Source organism: Thermobia domestica, chromosome 5, assembly GCF_964235325.1.
Source record: "Thermobia domestica chromosome 5, izTheDome1.hap1.1, whole genome shotgun sequence".
NCBI classification, from domain to species: domain Eukaryota; kingdom Metazoa; phylum Arthropoda; class Insecta; order Zygentoma; family Lepismatidae; genus Thermobia; species Thermobia domestica.
The window spans coordinates 33,841,754-33,862,785 of NC_137458.1; the positions used below are offsets into that span (position 1 = coordinate 33,841,754).

Genomic DNA, 21,032 nt, shown 5'->3' on the forward strand with positions numbered 1-21,032 from the left:
TAAATAAATAATCTAATCCATCAAAATAAGAATTGAAGCGCTTGGATGATAAAGGTGTTATGTTACATTTTTTTTTTTTTTTTAATTGGTTGCATTCTGCCGGTTCATGCAAGTGTTATATGTTAATCATGCCACGTAACACTTTATTTAGTTAGTCCTCGTCTGGGTGCAGGTATTTAGAAAGGATGAAGGCGGTATGTTAAGGGACAAAGTTGTGAATGTCAATTTTCCCGTCATATTCAATTTCTTACATAACACCTTTATCCTCCAAGCGCATCAATTATCAACTGTATAAGATAAATAACAAACTGCATATTTTTTAATGCCATAATAATTCATTTTAAAAATTTCTCAAATACAACGGATGAGAATCCACTTCAAAGCAAGAAAGTTTGATGTAATCAATCGATTGATATAAATGTCTTTCGACAAATATATTTAAATCAAACTCCAAAATTTAAGTTTATTGAAAGAAAAGAAAAATTACATAGTACAAGTTACAAAAGCACATAGGAAATTCCAGTTGTACAGTTGTCCAGGTAAACGCTAATATTAATTTTGTTACAAATGAGTTTCAGATAGCTTTTATAAAAATGTTGCTCGGAAAGTGTTTTGTACTGTTCCTCATTTCTTCATTTTTTACATACCTTATATTAAACACAATAGCTGTTATTTTACAGTTTCCTCTGTAGGCTGAAACTAAATTAATGTTAAGTATAGTGAGCCAGTTATAATGTGTAACAGTTGAATCTATTAGTTCACTTAACTGAGGAGAGAAGTGCATAGAATAATGAATAAAAATACAATTTCCGCTACTCTTAACGGTTCTGCATTTGTGAGCAACCTTTTCTCAACAAATAATTCCTTTAATTTTTATTATTCTTATTTATATTCACGTGTGCCCTAGAAATTAATGTCTTATTTACAACTGTAGTATGTCATTATTGTAAGGAAAGCACTACGTTAAACCTTAATACCATTTTAAAAAAGACACAATTAAAATTAGCATCAACGTCTGTTACCATCGAGCACAATCGAATCATTCATTTAGCTACATGAGTCTTTAAATTTTATGACTTATTAATTAAACACTCTTTAATCTATTTAACGAATGAGTGAAACGGGTTGTAAATATCAAATGGTTTGAAATGAACAGAGTTAGTCATGTACTACATAAAACAACTGTTAATATAAAATATAACTAAGACTATACCTTTAAATGGTACACCTTTAAATTCAAAAAATACTATTAACCAAATATTGAGAAATCTCTACAATTGTAATATTCATTATATAAACTATTGATTAACATCAGTTGGGTATTTTAAGCACTAGAACTATAAATACACTTGTTTACCTAATCAATTTAGAATTTTTAAAATAAATTCCTTAAATACTAGCATTATGTAAAGATTTTGAAATCAATCGCTACAACAACAAAGGAAGATCTAGAAGATAAAAACTGGGGGACCAACCAGATAAATCATGAGCAGGGCCGGATTTCCCAATAGGCCCGGTAGGCCCGGGCCTATGGGCACAAGCTCCCAGGGGGCGCACGGCCGAGAGAAAAAAATTAAAAAATCTAGAATTAAAAATAAATAGCCATAACTTAACAAATTTTTTGAATTGATTAAAAAGATCAGGCTAATAAAGCATTCTGATTTCGAAGTTCATTGGAACAAATAATTGTTGGTAAAGTTAAACTATTTTTCAGCATTATGCATCAACTTCGTTACAACATTGATCTCAAATACGGGAGAACTGGCTGGTTTTTTTTTTTTACTTATTTACTTATTTTTTTTACTACAGAGTTTATTTTATTTTATTTATTTGCCCAAATGGCTAAATTGAACAAAACCAAAGTTATTCACCGATCTTTTGTTAATACATTAACGGTATTTTGTTAAGCCCAGAACCAAGTAAATTCCTAAAAAAAACTTGCAGTGATAAAATTGCATCGTGGAGTGGTGTTTAAGCAATTAACATATAGGCCTGATATAATTTTTTAATAAAGGTTTTTAGGAAAGTAACTTTAACCAGACTAGGGGCGGAAAAAAATATTGGGCCTAGGGGCGCCAAAATGCTAAATCCGGCCCTGATCATGAGTTTACTATAAACTTTCAAAAATATATAAGTAATAGCTTCAATTATTTCTGCCATTCAAAAAACTGGGGGCCTAGTCCCCCGGCCCCGGGCTAGATCCGCCTCTGAACAACAAATCAGTAAAAGGTTTCTAGCGTATTTGCATTATCCTCACATGGCTCAAAAATCAGTTCCCCCTACAAGTAACTGCATATGTAATTCAAATAATTAAAAAATAAAACGTTGTTAAGAGTTCATTCTGGCAAACTATGATAAGCATTAAAACCATCTGTATAAACTGCTGAATTGTGAAAACAACCGTATGTAGCAACACATCCAATCCATTATATGGCAACAAGACGGTGCCACACCGTACTATGTGGTTCCTGTTTCGCATCTCTTGAATGAGCACTTACCTGAATGGATTGCGTGCCGTAGGATTTCAGACTGATCACCCCGTTCATGCTAGAAATATCTAATACTTATAGTATATAATTTAAGATGCCATCGTTGAGAAATTACAAATATATGAATGATTTCCTGGAAGGCATTGAAAAATTTTTGGATTGAATTTAACACAATCAAGATTGGTTAGCAAAGATATGTGTGTGTTATTATGGTTAATTAGAACGTATTGGAAAAATGAAATCCTTGAGTTTTACGTCCCGGAGCTATGCCGGTTAGGCTAAAGGAAACGGCGATGATGAGAAATGAATGAAATTGTGAAATCAAGAAAATGGGAGAAACGGGAGAACCCTGAGAAAACTTACACACAGCGTTTGTTCACCACAAAACTCACTTGGCGTAGATGGAATCAAACATGGGACCCCATGAACCACAAGTGAACTGAGCCATCGCGGACTTTAGAAAGTATTGCAAATGATAGAAAACATCAAACATGTACGGTATATTATGATTTTCTTACTTTTCTTCAGAAGGATATACAGATTTGATTTATTATAAATTAATCTTGCTCTCTCCTAGGGGAAATTGCCTTTTCTGCCACCTTGAACACGTCATTATCAAAGAATATCAAAAGGAACTTCGTCAGACAAAGACGGGAAACATTACTATTGCATTTAGTACAGTGTACAAGATCCAGTTTCTTATCAAAATGACATCTTCTAACTTGTAAGTATTCTGAGTCCACATAGTTCGGTAGTGATGTTGAATGAAGGTCGTGGGAGAAGTCATCCATAAGGACCAGCACCACATTTCATGGAATCGCACGCACTTAACAAAAGGTTTCTTTAATTTCGAGATCGCATGAAGATGGTTGACAAGGTTCATTTCCTTGAAATGTCCCTAGGGGAAGTACGAAACCTCCTTATTGCAACAAATAAAGGCAACTTATTGAGTTCCAACAAGGCAATGTAGACACACACACAAATGCATATTTTGACTTCAACATTCATTTCTAAGTTATGATCTTCCGTTTCGTTATCTAACTTGACTACCTTACTTCCGGATTTAACAGATTCGCACTGATTTCTTTGGTTGTTCTTGAAGGCGTTACTCTTTCATCTTAATTTAAAAGGCTCCAGGAATTAAAAACATTAATTTTTCGTGAAATACACAAGATTATACAGGGCAAAATGCCTCCCATCACATGACCATCTCACGAAAACTCCAAAAGTGCATTCATGTGGGCACAGGACATTTAGCATGCATCTCTTTCAAGTGAAGCTCAAACTAATATTCTGTATTCATTGTGTATGTTAACCTTCATTTCATTACCAATAAAATTGTTAAAATTTTTGCTGTTCTTAACCTGTTGGATAAACATATTAAACTAATTTCGCTTATGAAATAATGATAATATTTTAAATGAAAAACTAAGTTAATTTTAGAAGTAAAAATTAATAGTGAATAGACAAGATAAATTTACTAATCCCATCATTATACGTGCTGTATACCTAGAGAATTTGGTACATAGCTATTAGATCCACAAAAATGTTTAGCCCACATTTTCTTTCATTCAAATAACATGTTTTTAACTACTTTCAATGTGTTCACAAATTATTTTAATTTACAGTTACTTCCAAAAATAGTTCATCATTATCGGAAATATAACCATCATCTTCTAGACTCACACAAAGTTTGTTCTTGAGGATGTTTGAACTAACATTATCTTTACCATTTAAGGGTTTTCGAAAGTATTCACTGTCATTACCCACAACAGAACGAATGACATCCTCATTCCTGTCTTTTAAATTAATCAGTTTAATAGTTACTTTCTTCTCGAAAGGCCACTGCAAAAGAGAATCATATTCTCCAGAACATACTGCAACAGAAATGAATAAAGCATCAAAAGTTCTCGGTATAAACAAATGTTCAATCTGGTTGACGTATAACATTAATTTTAACTTATACCCATACTGAGAGTCATAAAAGTAATCACTATATAAAGGATTATTGATCTTATGTAATTTTAACTTCTCAGAAATGTTTGAAATTTTCCACAAAAATGTGCAATCACTCCTGGCTCTTGCTTCAATCAATTTTGTTTCCATTGCTTTAACCTTCTCTTCTAACTTTATTATTGCAGTGTCTTTGGCCTCAAGCTGTTCAATCAATTTCATTTTCATTGCTTTAAGATTCAACTTTAACTTTGCGATTGCAGTATCTTTGGCTTCCAGCTGTTTTGAATGTTGCTCTACCATAAATTTTGTAAGTTCTGAATGATAAATATTAGATTCTTGCATGTGGTTATGTAACGCAATGGGAAACCCTTCGTAACTGCAACCAACACTTTTAAAGCTACATTTAGCAAAGAGTTTCACACATTCTACATCGAGATGTGTATCCATATTCCCCCTTTCAATATTTACGCCACAATTCATTGGACAATCTACTGGGAATTTAACGCACTTTGAATGATGATCTCTCAAATTCTTGGCTAGCAATTCCTCACTACAATATTCACAAATAAGAATTCTTTTAGGACATTCCTCCAACAAATGTTTCTTCATATCTTTACGAGGCATTTCTCTTCCACATTTATTTTCGCAGAAAATAGGAATTAAATCACACACATCAAAATGATCCTGAAGTATATCAGCCACTACTTCACAAACACAATATTCACACTTCACAATTCTCTTATCACAAAAATTTTCCAAATGATGTTTTAAAGAAAACCTTTGCACCATTACACCACATTTCTCACATCCAACTAAAGCAAATTCACAGATTTGAATGTGTAATTCCAATTCAACCTCTGACGTTTTCTTTCCACAATAATTACAAGTAGAGTGAGTTTGTTGACAATGTTTCTCTTCATGTTCAGGCATGTTGAAACGTTGTGTTTCTACAGAACATTTTGTACATTGTATGGGTTCTGTTCTACACTGTTCGACATGATCACTATGTAGTTGCTCAGAGTCAAATGTTTGTAAACAGAATTCGCATTTAAATATCTCGCCAGCGCAGCTATTATCATTATTGGGATCCATATCAGGTTGTTGCGATTGAGCTTCGTCACCTACACAATATAACCGGTGATTTTCGAAGTCTCCTTCGATATACTTTTGGCAATTGTGGCACAGCTTGTGCGTGGGCATTGTCGCTAATGATAGTTATTTTATAAACTTCTAATATAAGTTTTAACTTCATTTAATTTTCTTCCAATCTTACGTTCTAGATAACAAAAAACTTTCTATGGAAGCACTGTAGTAGATGTTTAGAAGATTACGAAATGGAAACTTGCAAGTCAGAACGAGTAGTCTATTGAAGAGTTGGATTTAATTTTTCTTTCTTCTTCTTCTTCTTCTTTTTGTTCTCACCTACAAGAAAAAGAGAAAAATTTCAATTATCTTGCTTGTAGATTCACATAATAAGATTTATTACATTATATTTAAAGATTACATAAGATTAGATTTTAAGAATTATTATGTTTAATTATTACATTAGAAGAACATAAAGAGGTAATAGTATACATGAGAACGCCATGATCTGCGTTTCTTCTGTATTCTATTACCACTTCTACATGAAATACCGTAAATTTTTTACGTAGTGCAATAGTAAGAAGTATCCATGTGCACAAGACATGCGATATGCGTTAAATACCCCCCCCACACACACACATAGTCATAGATAAAGTACAAGGGCACTACATGCAGTTATAAAGTACAGGTACGTTATTTTTTTATTTTCGTATCAGTCGATAAGTAAATCAAAGTCGCTTTGTTACCCCCTTGGTAAGTTCGTAGATACTCAATGAATAATCCCTAAAAGTATGAGCGTCCAGCTCATTCGGGAACTGACGCGGCTTTACGTATACTATATCCCATAAAGATATGCGTATATATCTAAATTTGTCATTTGTCTTTATATTAGACTCCTAAGTTTAGTTTTACATTATTTTGACTAGAGTGAGTCTGGGTTTCTTCTGTGAGAGTACCCTTAGAACACAGTTCACAACTTAAATTAGTGCGTTTATCCCGAGTTTCATTCCCAATGAAGACACACAATGTTACTGTTCTCGTTATAATCTCGTAAAGTATTTCACATTAATAACACTTTCATAGCATGATTTTAACAGCTTAAATGTGAAGTAGCACAACCTTTACTTTAAAATTGTTGATGGCACTGGAGGCACAGCAGTGCAAGGCCTGTACAAGGCGGATTTAGACTCTACTCACGTTGTGAATATTAAGCAAATAGAAGAGAAACGAGTGCGAAAACGTCATTGTGTTTTATCGATATCAAAATGAACAATATAAACACACAACTGCGTCCCAATGTGACCTCATGGTCATCTTGCGATAGTTTTCCTAACTTAGTATGCCGCTCGCAGAAATGTCGCCGCAGTACTGATGCAATTGAGCAATGAACTAAAGAAAAAGGTATGCAGTTCCTACTTCGTAGTGGACTTTGCAATGTGAACACAAGAGGTTGCCGTGAAGACTGTATAGTTTGCTCGATGCTCGAGAGTAACGATTCCATTATATCTGATTAACGCTAAACTAGTTGCTTCCATTTCTGACGCTGAAAAGCAAAAACACCACATGCTGCAATGACCATACGGACAGTTGTTGACACGCTGAGTGGCCACCGACTGCCCTATTCTTAAATCCAATATTACAAACCACGTATTCTCCAATTGCAACGCAAGTAGATGTTCAAATATCAAGAGTCGCGTCCACAGTCTACCATGTTTCCGATTAAAATAAAAAGCTTCTTTCATACCATAAAAAAAATCAACAACGACGTAGTGCTAGATTAATCTCGCACTTACAAACGGATGACGAGTGATGATTTTACCCTAACAAGTCAGTCTAGTATCTTCAAGCACATCTAGCAATACTTTAAACCGCTACATATAGATGAACAGCATGACTTCACGTCTGTACCCATTGACCTTCGAAAAGTGTGCTTTTAATCCTGAGGACAATGAGTTCTTATTACAATTATTATAGACTAGTGACGAAGTGTGGGAAATAGCAGTAGTAAGTGCGGCACCCCATCGAAATTTTGTCTCTGAATCCCTGTTCCAGGGGTCATGGACCCTGAGGGGTCATGGCCACGGGTAAATAGGACCACCCCTTTAAAGTTTGGGAGGAATACCTTGGCACATCCCTTAAATTCCGGGAGGGGTACCTATGACCATCTTTCTTAAATTTTGAAAATGGCCGAAAATAAACATTTGGTACGCTAGTATAGAAAAAACGTATATACCTCTGCAAGCTTAAGTGGCGCATCTCGTTCCCTTTCATGGGTAAAAAAACTGCCAAAAATGTAAATTTCGGAGGTTTTTGATTTATTTTATCCTGTTTCATGAGCATTTATTACGTTATATGGTTATATGGGTAAGTATAGGGGTCCATTCCTGTTCGTAGGGCATGGGTACATTGGTTCTCCCTCTTGAATTTTGGGATGGGTATCAAGCACTACCCCTTATATTTTGTGGAGCTGTAAAAAAATAGTAATCGGCAAAAGTTTTCTAGGGCCTAATATGTACCACTGTAAGTTTAGGTAGTCTATTTCGTTCTATTTTATGCGTATAAAATTGTCAAAAATAAAAAATTGGTGATTCTTAAACTAATTTATAATATTTCATAAGGCATTATTAACTTACATGATTATATGACTCATTTCCTTTCATAACATACAAGTACATAGATGCTCCCCTCTTAACTTTTGGGAGGAGTACCTAGGACCATCTTTAAATTTCGGAATTGTCAAACAACAGTAATTGATAAATGTTCTCCATGACGCTAATATATATCACTATAAATTTAGGTTGACCATTTCATTCCCTATCATGGGTATAAAACTGCCGAGGTTTAAAATGTGGAGATTTTGACCTAATTTATCACCTTTGAAGAGGCTTTATTATCTTATATTGTTATATGGATGAATACAGTGACCCACACTCTTTTAAAAGACCTAAGTACATTGAAGATTTCTTTAATTTTTAAGAGAGGTACACTATTTAACTTTGGAATTTTAAAAATGTTCTGTAGGACTCGAAAAAATTACACTAAATTTGAGTGGTAGTACTTATTTCTTTTTGTGAGTAAACATTGCCAAATATTAGTATTCCCACGTGATCGGTTATTGACCTAATTTATATTCTTTGATGAGTCTTTAACATATTACACAGATGTCCATTCTCTTTTCATAGGACATGTCTACATTGATGGTTTCTTAAATTGGTACATAAGTCCACTCCACAAAATTAGATATTTTCTAGAAACAACATTCGGTAAACGTTCTCTAGGACTCTGACTCTTCTTATCTCCTGTCAAAAAATTGAAAATTGGACGTTATCGATCTAATTTATCTTTTTAAATGAAGCTTTACTACATCATATGTATATATGGATATGTACAGGATCAATTTTCTTTTTCACAGAATTTAGGTACTCTTAAAATTTTGGGATTGGCACACCTCTTTAATTTGGGAATAAAACAAAGTTCGGTAAATGTTCTCTACTACGCAAATATATAATTTTGTAAATTTGTTTGGTACTGCTCGTTCCCTTTATTGGATAAGAATTTTGGAAGTTTTTCACCTATTATTTCCTCTTTGGTGAATTTTTAGTGTATTATGAACTTAATGGGTAGCGGTTAAAACTTTCTTGTACGATATGTGTACATTATTCATTTTTTTAAAATTTGGCAGGGGAACGCTTACATTTTGGAATTGTCAAAATACATATCCATGGACATGGGAATGGTGTCCAAAAAGATAGCATAATCCTAGCGACAGCCAAAAAGATAGCATGATCCTAGACCACATGGACCAAACATACCTGACTGATCCTAGGCATCTAAAACGTGGAACCTGCATGAATAGAGTGTGCAAGGGAAGAAGAAAACACACAACACACAGTCCCAACACCTTTATTTGACGAAACTCGCCATAGTTGAAAATAACCCAATGTGTGTGGCGAGAAGACAAATGAGTTTGTGATGATCAAGGGCATCAGTAAGGCGTGTGTTCACCCCGCCCGGCTACACAGGATGCACAACGTCGTTCCATGCTTCCGAACACTTCATTGATGAGGTCCATCGGTATTCCTTGGCCACTCTGCCCGAAGGGTAGTACACAGGTCCGGAATCGTTCGTAGTGGGGGCTGTCGGGCTGCAATCCGCCTTCCCAATTCATCCCAGACATGTTCTATTGAAATTTTGTCAGGGGACCGTGCAGGCCACGGCAAGCGTCGAATATCTTCCTCTTCCAAAAAATCATCCACCACACCTGCCCGATGTCAACGTGTGTTGTCATCCATGAATATGAATGATGCTCCAACTGCACCCAGAAACAGTCTCACATACGGCTCCAGCACCTCATCACGGTACCTCTGGCCAGTCAAAGCCCCGCTCTGAAAGACGTGTAGGTCAGTACGGCCATTCAGCATGATGCCCACCCAAACCATCACACCCACACTACCAAATTGGACCCTTTCGCTGATGTTCTATGGGTTGTAGCGCGTCCCTCTTCTCTCCATATCAGTGATCGTCGAGAATCTGACTGCAAGCTGAATCGCGACTCATCCGAGAACAGAACGTGACACTACTGTTCCATTGTACAATTTATTTTTTAAATTTTCCAAATTTACCAGGTGGGCCAACACTCGTCCCAAATTTTGAGTAGGAATCGCGAATATATTCATGTATTATAAAAGGAGATAGATCCCTGTATTCAAACATAAAACGAGATACAGTCTGATAGAAAAAAGTTAAATTAGGCCTATAACTGACCGCGTGAGGACATGGGAAATCAAACATTCTGACAATATTTTACCAATAGAAGGGGATAAGTAAGACCATCTAAATACAGTTTCATATTTGAGACCTAGATAACAATTAACAAATTTGGGTTTAGACAATTCCAAAATTTAAGGGATGAAGCAGTGTAATCCTTGTAAAATTTAACAGGAGTGTGTAACTGTACCCATAGCTAATAAAATTAAATGGACCATCATACTCATCCATGTGATTATACAATGTGACAAAAGTTTATTACAGAGAATAAAATAGGTGTAAATTCAGAAATTTAAAATTCAAAATTTGAGTTTTTGGTCATATTTTACCTATGAAATGGAACGAGATGGACTAACCAAACTTACTGAGGTACATACCCCAATGCTGTAATATGATTCCAAATTTAGTTCTGGCAATTTCTTAAAGGGGTGATTCTATATACTCTTCCAAAATTTAAGAGAATATACTTCAGATTTTAAAAGGGTGGCCAAAGGTCTAGTTTTGAAGATCTCAAAATTTTCAGAGTAGGTTTCTCACAAAAGTTCAAGGGTGTATCATAGTACCCATGTTCTATTCAAGAGAAGAAAATGTACTCATTCAAATTAATATATCTTGCAAGAAAACCACACTGTAATGAATTTGGGAGCACTACATTCATCAGACCTTATGTTAATTAAAATTCCCTGTCAAAATTCAAAGTATACCAAAGTATAAAGTATTACTTACGTATAGGTATGACTTTCTGTCATAGGATGCCAGATGAACGATTTAAATTTACATTTATATATTCGAACACTACCTAAGACCAATTTCTTATTTACATGTTGCAAATTTACCAAGCGGACGAACTCTCTTTCCAAATTTTGAGAAGGAATCATCAATATATTCATGTATGATGAAAGAGGATAAATCCCTTCCCTCAACCATACAACGCAATACAGCCTGGTTGAAAAAGTTATAAAGGTTGAAAAGGCCTATAACTGACCGCATGATGTCATGGCAAATTACCAAATAATCTGACAATATTTTACCAATAGAAGGGAATATTAGTACGGAATCGTGTTGGTCCAATATTGTTCCCATTGCCCCTGCCTCAGGACCTATCCTCACTGCCCCGGGTCAATGACCTAGGGGTACCTAGGACCATACTCTCTACATTTTGGCAGGGGAACCTTAACCGATCCCATTAAACATTGCCATAGGACCAATCCCATTAAATTTTGGAAATTGCCAAAATCAAAATTTTCGTATAACAGTACAGAGCCCTAATATGTATCGCGGTAAGTTTCGGTGGTCCATCTCTGTCCCTTTCGTGCTTAAAACATTGCCAAAATATAAACGTAAGCAATACGTTGCACCACGTGGATGGTGTTGGATTGACCCAATTTATTGCCTTTGATGAGGTCTTATTACATTATATGGTTATATTGACGTGTACAGGTGCCTATAGTAGTATTGGCCTGACCTGAGGAAACTTTTTGGCCCCTGGGTCCCTGCCTCAGGACCCATGGTCCCTGGCCGAGGTCAATGACCTAGGGGTACATAGGACCACCCCCTCTAAATTTTGGCAGGGGTACCATGGCCCACCCCCTAAATTTTGGCAGGGGTACATAGGACCACCCCCCTTCAATTTTGGAAATTGCCAAATCTAAAAATTTGGTATGGTAGCCTAGGACCATAGTATGTAGCTCTATTAGTATTGGGTGTCTATGTCGTTCCCTTTTATGGGTAAAAAATTGCCAAAAATTCAAATTTCGGGGGTTTTTGACCTAATTTATCCCCTTTGGTAAGGTGTTATTACCTTATATAGTTATATGGGCGTATACAGGGGTCCATTACATTTCATAAGACATGGGTATATTAATGCACCCCTTGAAAAATTTGGGAGGGGTACCTCGGCCCACCCCTTAAATTTTGGAAATTGCCCAATTTCAACATTGGGTATTATAGTATAGGACCCTAATATGTATTATGATAAATTTGGGTGGTCCACCTCATTCCCTTCTAGGGGTACAAAAATTGCCAAAAATATAAACGTAAGCAATACGTTATACCACGTGTTTGGTTTTCGGCCTAATTTATGTGCTTGGATGAGGTCCTATTACCTTATATAGTTATATGATTATGTATAGGGGTCTATTACCTATCATAAGACATAGACACATTTGTGCACCCCGGGAGGGGGTACCTTGGCCCACCCCTTAAATTTTGGAAATTGACCAATTTAAACATTTGGTATTATAGTACAAGACCGTAATATGTATTATGATTAATTTGGGTGGTTCACCTCGTTCCCTTCTAGGGGTACAAAATTGCCAAAAATATAAACGTAAGCAATACGTTATACCACGTGTTTGGTTTTTGGTCGATTTTATTCCCTTTGATGAGGTGTTATTACCTTATATGTTTACATGAGCGTATACAGGAGTTTATTACCTTTCATAAGACATGGGTATATTGATGCACCCCAGGAGGGGTACCTTGGCCCAACCCTTTAATTTTGGAAATTGCTTAATTTCAACATGTGGTGTCATAGTACTGGATCCTAATATGTATCATGATAAATTTGGGTGGTCCACCTCGTTCTCTTTTATGGGTACAAAATTGCCAAAATATAAACGTAAGCAATACGTTATACCACGTGTTTGGTTTTGACCTAATTTATTCCTTTGGATGAGGTCCTATTACCTTATATAGTTATATGGTCATGTATAGGGGTCCATTCCCTATCATAAGACATAGGTACATTTGTGCACCCCCGGGAGGGGTACAATGGCTTACCCCTTTAATTTGGAAATTGCTCAATTAAACATTTGGTATTATAGTATAAGACCCTAATATGGATCACTATAAATTTGGGTGGTCCACCTCGTTCCCTTTTAGGGGTACATAATTGACAAAATATAAACGTAAGCATTACGTTGTACCACGTGTTTGGTTTTTGACCTAATTTATTCCTTTGGATGAGGTCCTATTACCTTATATGGTTATATGGTAATGTATAGGTGTTCATTCCCTATCATAAGACATAGGTACATTGATGCACCCCGGGAGGGGATTCGGTATCATAGTACATGCCTCAACATGTATCATGATAAATTTGGGTGGTCCACATCGTTCTCTTTTAGGGGTACAAAATTGCTAAAATATAAACATAAGCAATATGTTGTACAGCGGTGGACACTTCTAAATGGTACAGCCATATGGAGATTTACGGCTAAGGTGTACCATTTAGAAGTGTCCACCGCTGTACCATGTGTTTGGTTTTTGGCCCAATTTCTCCCCTTTGATGAGGTTTTATTACCTTATATGGTTATATGGTCATGTATATAGGTTCATTTCCTATCATAAGATATGGGTACATTGATGCATCCTTTAAAAATTTGGGAGGGGTATCTTGGCTTATCCACTCGGTTTTAGAAATTGTTGAATATACGCATTTGGTATCATAGTACAGGTCTTCAATATGTACCACTATAAATTTGGATGGTCCACATCGTTCCCTTTTCATAGGTAAAGAACTACCAAAAATCAAATTTCGGAGGTTATTGACCCCTATTTAGCACGTTATATGGGTATGTACAGAGGTTTATTACCTTTATATGTTTATGTTCCCATTTAAATTTGGGAATTATCAAATAACAAAATTCGGTAAACGTTTTCTAGGACCCATTGTAGATGTTGATGTTCCTCTTATGGCCAAATATTCAAAATTTAAATGTTATTGACCGGCTTTATTATTGAATAAGTACAGGATTTATTACCTTTTTCATAAGACACAGGTGTATTTGTGTACCAATCTTAAATTTTGGAAGGGGAACATTTCTTATTGTCGTATCAATAATTGGTAATTGTTCTTAAAATTGGATAGTATCTCATTCATTGGGTAAATCATTGTCAAATATGAGTATGATCACGTGATCGGTTATTGACCTATGATGGGATTAGGAGTCCAGGACATTGGTACATTGAAACTTTGTAGGATAATTTGAGAATTGTCAAATGAAATTACGTCATTTGTTTTGATTATTCCCGCCAAATATAAACGTAAGCAAGACTTTGTACCACGTGATTGTCCTTGATGAGGTAGTGTACAGGGATTCATTTCCTTTGTTGTGGTACTTCTTAAGTATGAGTACACACACTTTTAGAAAACAGTTGGTTCTACTCAGGTAAACAATTGACGGACATTATTGACCTTATTGAACATATAATGATATGATTAACTCTAAGACTTAGGTATATCAAGAGAAGTATTCTTTAAATTTGGGAATGGTGATAAACAGAATTTTAACATAAGGCGCGAAATTTGAAACAACACATTGAACTTTAGTCACAGCTCATAGTCTAAGATCATTGGTGGTGATTGATTTGACCTTGAGCTTTAGAAATCTGATAGCTAACCTTATTGAATCTTATGACTCATAGACGAAAGGCAATACATGCTACAACAGTTTGAAATTTAATCATAAGGTGATGTAATCTGACACTAGCAAAGTTATTGTTAATGCAATTTGATTGGATGATCACTATCTTTCCTGCAATCTGATTGGTTGATCACTATCTTTCGTGCAATCTGATTGGTTGATGATTTTCAAATCTTTGCTGTATTCAGTTTTAAATTTTGTTTAACATTTAAAAATCTTGGTTTCGTTCAACATTTTGCACTCACTGATAAATATGATCAAAACCGTTTATTTGTTAATCGAATAGTTAAAAACCGGATAAAGTTTGACGGTTAACCGTGAAACGTAAAATTTTTAGTTTGAAATTTTTTGTTTGAAACTTTTTGTTTGAAAATTCTTGCTTTCAAATTTTTGTTTGAATATTTTGTTTCAGAATTTTGTTTGAAATTTTTTTTGACAACTTTTGTTTCAAAATTTTTTTGTTTAAAAATTTTTCGTTTGAAATTTTTTTAAATTTTTTCGTTTCAAAATTTTGTTTAAAATTTTTGTTTGAAATTTTTCGTTTCCAAATTTTTTTGTTTTACATTTTTTTGTTTCAAAATTTTGTTTGAAATTTTTTTCGTTTCAAAATATTGTTTGAATTTTTTTCGTTTGAAATTTTTTGTTTGATTTTTTTTCGTTTCAAAATTTTGTTTCAAAGATTTTTGTTTGAAATTTTTGTTTCAAAGTTTGGTTTGACATTTTTAAAGTTTGTGCACTCATTAGTAAAGAGCCGGAACTATTTAGAACTAAAACCTTTGGCAACATTGTGGTGCAATAGTACACGTCAGAGCATGGGGTTGTACTTGAAATGAAAAAACACAATTCATTGAAATGGATCATTTTACTACACTCCACATACATCCATACCAGATAGTGGTTCTGGATATTGTCGATACAATGTATTTTGAACTTCTTGCACTAGTTTGTCTTTAGCATATAATTTTAATTCCAATTGAAGTCTTTTAAGGTCTATTGCAATATCAATTGGTGAAAACTCAATGTCCATTTGATCACAAATAAACTGTTTATCAATACAGGTATGCACCCACGAACGATGTTGACAACCATCACAATATCTAGATACATGTACAATATGCATAACACATTTTTCAAAATAGTACTTTTTCAGGAATATACTTGTTTTGTTGCACACTTCCACTGCATGTTTCACACACTGAAATACGCTGATGAATTTGTTCCATTCCGTTTGCGTTAGATACACCATGTTGCGAGGGACACGGAATGTACTCTTTTTACGTAACAGCACCATCTTCTCTTCGAGGACTGTACGCAGCACCACTTCATGATTTGAGCCTAATGATTTGACTATGGTCACATTTAGCTCATCATGAAAATAATCGTTCATTTGGTCGATTCGTGAACATAATATTTGCCATTCTTCACAAGTCAGTTGTACACCAAATTGTTCTGCTTTGCCCAATCGAATCACTGGTTCAAATGTTCTAGCACTGATACCAATCATCACATGTTTTGTTTGAAATATATTTATTGGATAATAGCTTGCGAAGATGAACTCTTTATCGTTAGAAGTACACATCTTTCCTCCTGAAAAGCACTTGCTCAAATGATTTCGTGGGATGGCAGTGTATTGGTTGATTTATAGAACTACGGCTAACGTCATAGGAAAGGAATGTGCTGACATTTGAATTCATGATTTCATCACAGTTACTGACGTCATGCTGACCAACCAAATTCATACAACTACGTCTGACGTCAAAGGAATGTGCTGACGTTTGAATTCATGATTTCATCACAATTGCTGACGAAACCGGCTGTGTACTAAATTCAAATTGATGACTTCGACCCAAGAATCCTTTGTAACATAAAGATAAAGATCCAGTATTTAAGAAACGCAGCAGTTCTTCTTGTTTTGATGCTTCCATGGGTAAATATCTTGCTGGTAAAATTATATTCTTATCATTTTGAAGCTTCACTACGATTCTTAATCCAAACTTTGTAGGGATCATTTGGCTAGCTAAGATTCTATAAGGTAAATTTTGTTGTAAATCAGTAATCTTGGTAAATGATTTCATCACATCACGTGTGTTTAGAAACTGCAGACAAATAGCCATGATGATGTTATCATGAATACTAACTCGAACGATACTTATATATGATGAAAAACTGATGACGGTGCATTATCATGTTCTGACGTGTACTATTGCACCACAATGTTGCCAAAGGTTTTAGTTCTAAATAGTTCCGGTTCTTTACTAATGAGTGCAAAAACTTTAAAAATGTCAAACCAAACTTTGAAACAAAAATTTCAAACAAAAATCTTTGAAACAAAATTTTGAAACGAAAAAAATTCAAACAAAAAATTTCAAACGAAAAAAATTCAAACAAAATTTTGAAACGAAAAAAATTTCAAACAAAATTTTGAAACAAAAAAAATTCAAACAAAAAAATTTGGAAACGAAAAATTTCAAACAAAAATTTTAAACAAAATTTTGAAACGAAAAAATGTCAAACAAAAAAATTTGGAAACGAAAAATTTCAAACAAAAATTTTAAACAAAATTTTGAAACGAAAAAATTTAAAAAAATTTCAAACGAAAAATTTTTAAACAAAAAAATTTTGAAACAAAAGTTGTCAAAAAAATTTCAAACAAAATTCTGAAACAAAAAATTCAAACAAAAATTTGAAAGCAAGAATTTTCAAACAAAAAGTTTCAAACAAAAAATTTCAAACTAAAAATTTTACGTTTCACGGTTAACCGTCAAACTTTATCCGGTTTTTAACTATTCGATTAACAAATAAACGGTTTTGATCATATTTATCAGTGAGTGCAAAATGTTGAACGAAACCAAGGTTTTTAAATGTTAAACAAAACTTAAAACTGAATACAGCAAAGATTTGAAAATCATCAACCAATCAGATTGCACGAAGGATAGTGATCAACCAATCAGATTGCAGGAAAGATAGTGATCATCCAATCAAATTGCATTAACAATAACTTTGCTAGTGTCAGATTACATCACCTTATGATTAAATTTCAAACTGTTGTAGCATGTATTGCCTTTCGTCTATGAGTCATAAGATTCAATAAGGTTAGCTATCAGATTTCTAAAGCTCAAGGTCAAATCAATCACCACCAATGATCTTAGACTATGAGCTGTGACTAAAGTTCAATATATTGTTTCAAATTTCGCGCCTTATGTTAAAATTCTGTTTATCACCATTCCCAAATTTAAAGAATACTTCTCTTGATATACCTAAGTCTTAGAGTTAATCATATCATTATATGTTCAATAAGGTCGATAATGTCCGTCAATTGTTTACCTGAGTAGAACCAACTGTTTTCTAGAAGTGTGTGTACTCAAACTTAAGAAGTACCACAACAAAGGAAATGAATCCCTGTACACTACCTCATCAAGGTCAATGACGTGGTACATTGTATTGCTTACGTTTATATTTGGTCCATAGGCTGTAATAATCAAAACCCATGACGCATTCTCAAATTATCCTACAAAGGTTAAACGTACCAATGTCCTGGACTCCTAATCCCATCATAGGTCAATAACCGATCACGTGATCATACTCATATTTGACAATGATTTACCCAAAGAAAGAGATACTACCCAATTCTAAGAACAAATACCAATTATTGATATGACAATAAGAAATGTACCCCTCCCAAAATTTAAGATTGGTACACAAACACACCTGTCTCTTATGAAAAAAGTAATAAATCCTGTACTTATTCAATAATAAAGCCGGTCAATAACCTTTAAATTTTGAATATTTGGCCATAAGAGGAATACCAATGGGTCCTAGAAAACGTTTACCAAATTTTGTTATTTGATAATTCCCAAATTTAAAAGGGAACATAAACATATGAAGGTAATAAACCATATAACGTGTTAAATAGGGGTCAATAACCTCCGAAATTAGATTTTTGGTAGTTCTTTACCCATGAAAGGGAACGAGGTGGACCATCCAAATTTATAGTGGTACATATTGAAGACCTGTACGAAGATACCAAATGCTTATATTAAACAATTTCTAAAACTGAGTGGATGAGCCAAGATACCCGTCCCAAATTTTTAAAGGGTGCATCAATGTACCCATGTCTTATGATAGGAAATGAACCTATATACATGACCATATAACCATATAAGGTAATAAAACCTCATCAAAGGGGAGAAATTGGGCCAAAAACCAAACACGTGGTACAACATATTGCTTATGTTTATATTTTGGCATTTTTTTTTACCCATGAAAGGGAATAAGGTGGACCACCCAAATTTATCATGATACATATTGAGGTCATGTACTATAATACCGAATGCTTAAATTGGAAAATTTCCAAAATTTAAGGGATTGGCTATGGTACCCCTCCCGGGATGCATCAATGTACCTATGTCTTATGATAGGAAATGGACCCCTATACATGACCATATAATCATATAAGGTAATAGGACCTCATCCAAGGGAATAAATTAGGTCAAAAACGAAACACGTGGTTGTACTAATATTTGGCAATTTCGTACCCCTACAACGGAACGAGGTGGACCACGCAAATTTATAGTAATATATATATATATTAGGGTCCTATACTATAATAATAAATGTTTAAATTGGGCAATTTCCAAAATTAAAGGGGTGTGCCAAGGTACCCCTCCCGGGGTGCAAAAATGTACCTATGTCTTATGATAGGAAATGGACCAGTATACATGACCATATAACCATATAAGGTAATAGGGCCTCATCCAAGGGGATAAATTGAGCCAAAACCCAAACACGTGAATGTATTAAAATTTGGCAATTTCGTACCCGTGAAAGGGAACGTGAACCAACCAAATTTATAGTAATATATATCAGGGTCCTATACTATAATACCAAATATATAAAATGCGTAATTTCCAAAATTTAAAGGTGGGCCAAGGTACCCCTCCTAAAATTTAAATGGGTGCACAAATCTACCTATGTCTTATGATAGGTAATGGACCCCTATACATGACCATACAACCATATAAGGTAATAGGACCTCATCCAAGGGAATAAATTAGGTCAAAAACGAAACACGTGGTTGTTCTAAAAGTTTGGCAATTTCGTACCCATGAAAGGGAACGAGGTGGACCACCCAAATTTATAGTAATATATATTAGGGTCCTATACTATTATACCAAATGTGTAAAATGGGCAATTTCTAAAATTTAAGGGGTGGGCCAAGGTACCCCTCCCAAATTTTTAAGGGGTGCACAAATGTACCTATGTCTTATGATAGGAAATAGACCCCTATACATAACCATATAACCATATAAGGTAACAGGGCCTCATCCAAGGAAATAAAATGGGTCAAAAGAACAAACACGTGATACAACGTATTGCTTACGTTTATATTTTTGGCAATTTTGTACCCCTAGAAGGGAATGAGATGGACCACACAAATTTATCATATTACATATTAGGGTCCTATACTATAATACCCAATGTTTAAATTGGTCAATTTCCAAAATTTAAGGGGTGGGCCAAGGTACCCCTCCCAAATTTTTCAAGGGGTGCATTAATATACCCATATGTTATAAAAAAGCTAATGGACCCCTGTATACGCCCATATAACTATATAAGGTAATAACACCTCATCAAAGGGGATAAATTAGGTCAAAAACCCCCGAAATTTGAATTTTTGGCAACTTTTTACCCATGAAAGGAAACGACATAGACACCCAATACTGATAGAGGTACATACCAAATTTTTAGATTTGGCAATTTCCAAAATTAAAGGGGGGTGGTCCTAGGTACCCCTGCCAAAATTTAGAGGGGGTGGTCCTATGTACCCCTAGGTCATTGACCTCGGCCAGGGACCATGGGTCCTGAGGCAGGGACCCAGGGGCCAAAAAGTTTCCTCAGGTCAGGCCAATACTACTCCTATTCTCCTTCTTAAGATCTGGGTACATTAGTGCCCCCTTTGAAAAATTCGGAGTCGAACATTGACCCTAAATTTTAATTTGGGAATAAAAAATTACCAAAAAATAAGATTCGGAGGTTATTGACTCAATTTATTCCCTTTGATAAGTTCTTATTACGTTATATGATTATATGGTTGTCTAAAGGGGTCTATTCTCTTTTATAAGACATGGGCATATTGATTTTTTCCCTTTGAAAGTTTTGGAGATTTACTTAGGACCACTCTTTAATTTGAGAATGATTAAAAACAATAATTGATAAATATTTTTTAGGACCCAAATATATATTTCTGTACATTTCATTGGTCTTGATTATCTCTGCCTATGGGGAAAAAATACCAACTTATAAACGTAAG

The 21,032-nt window shown here is 34.6% G+C and overlaps 1 protein-coding gene across 1 annotated transcript in view; it reads right to left on the reverse strand.

Moving 5' to 3' along the window:
* Nucleotides 1-457: 457 nt before the first annotated feature.
* Nucleotides 458-21,032, reverse strand: part of LOC145685845 (TNF receptor-associated factor 4-like) — a 49,873-nt gene continuing 29,298 nt past the window's right edge. The window contains exon 2 of the mRNA XM_081758467.1: nt 458-5,867. Within this exon, the coding sequence (XP_081614593.1) occupies nt 4,107-5,645 (1,539 nt within the window). The 5' untranslated portion in view covers nt 5,646-5,867 and the 3' untranslated portion in view covers nt 458-4,106. The remainder of the gene's footprint in view (nt 5,868-21,032) is intronic.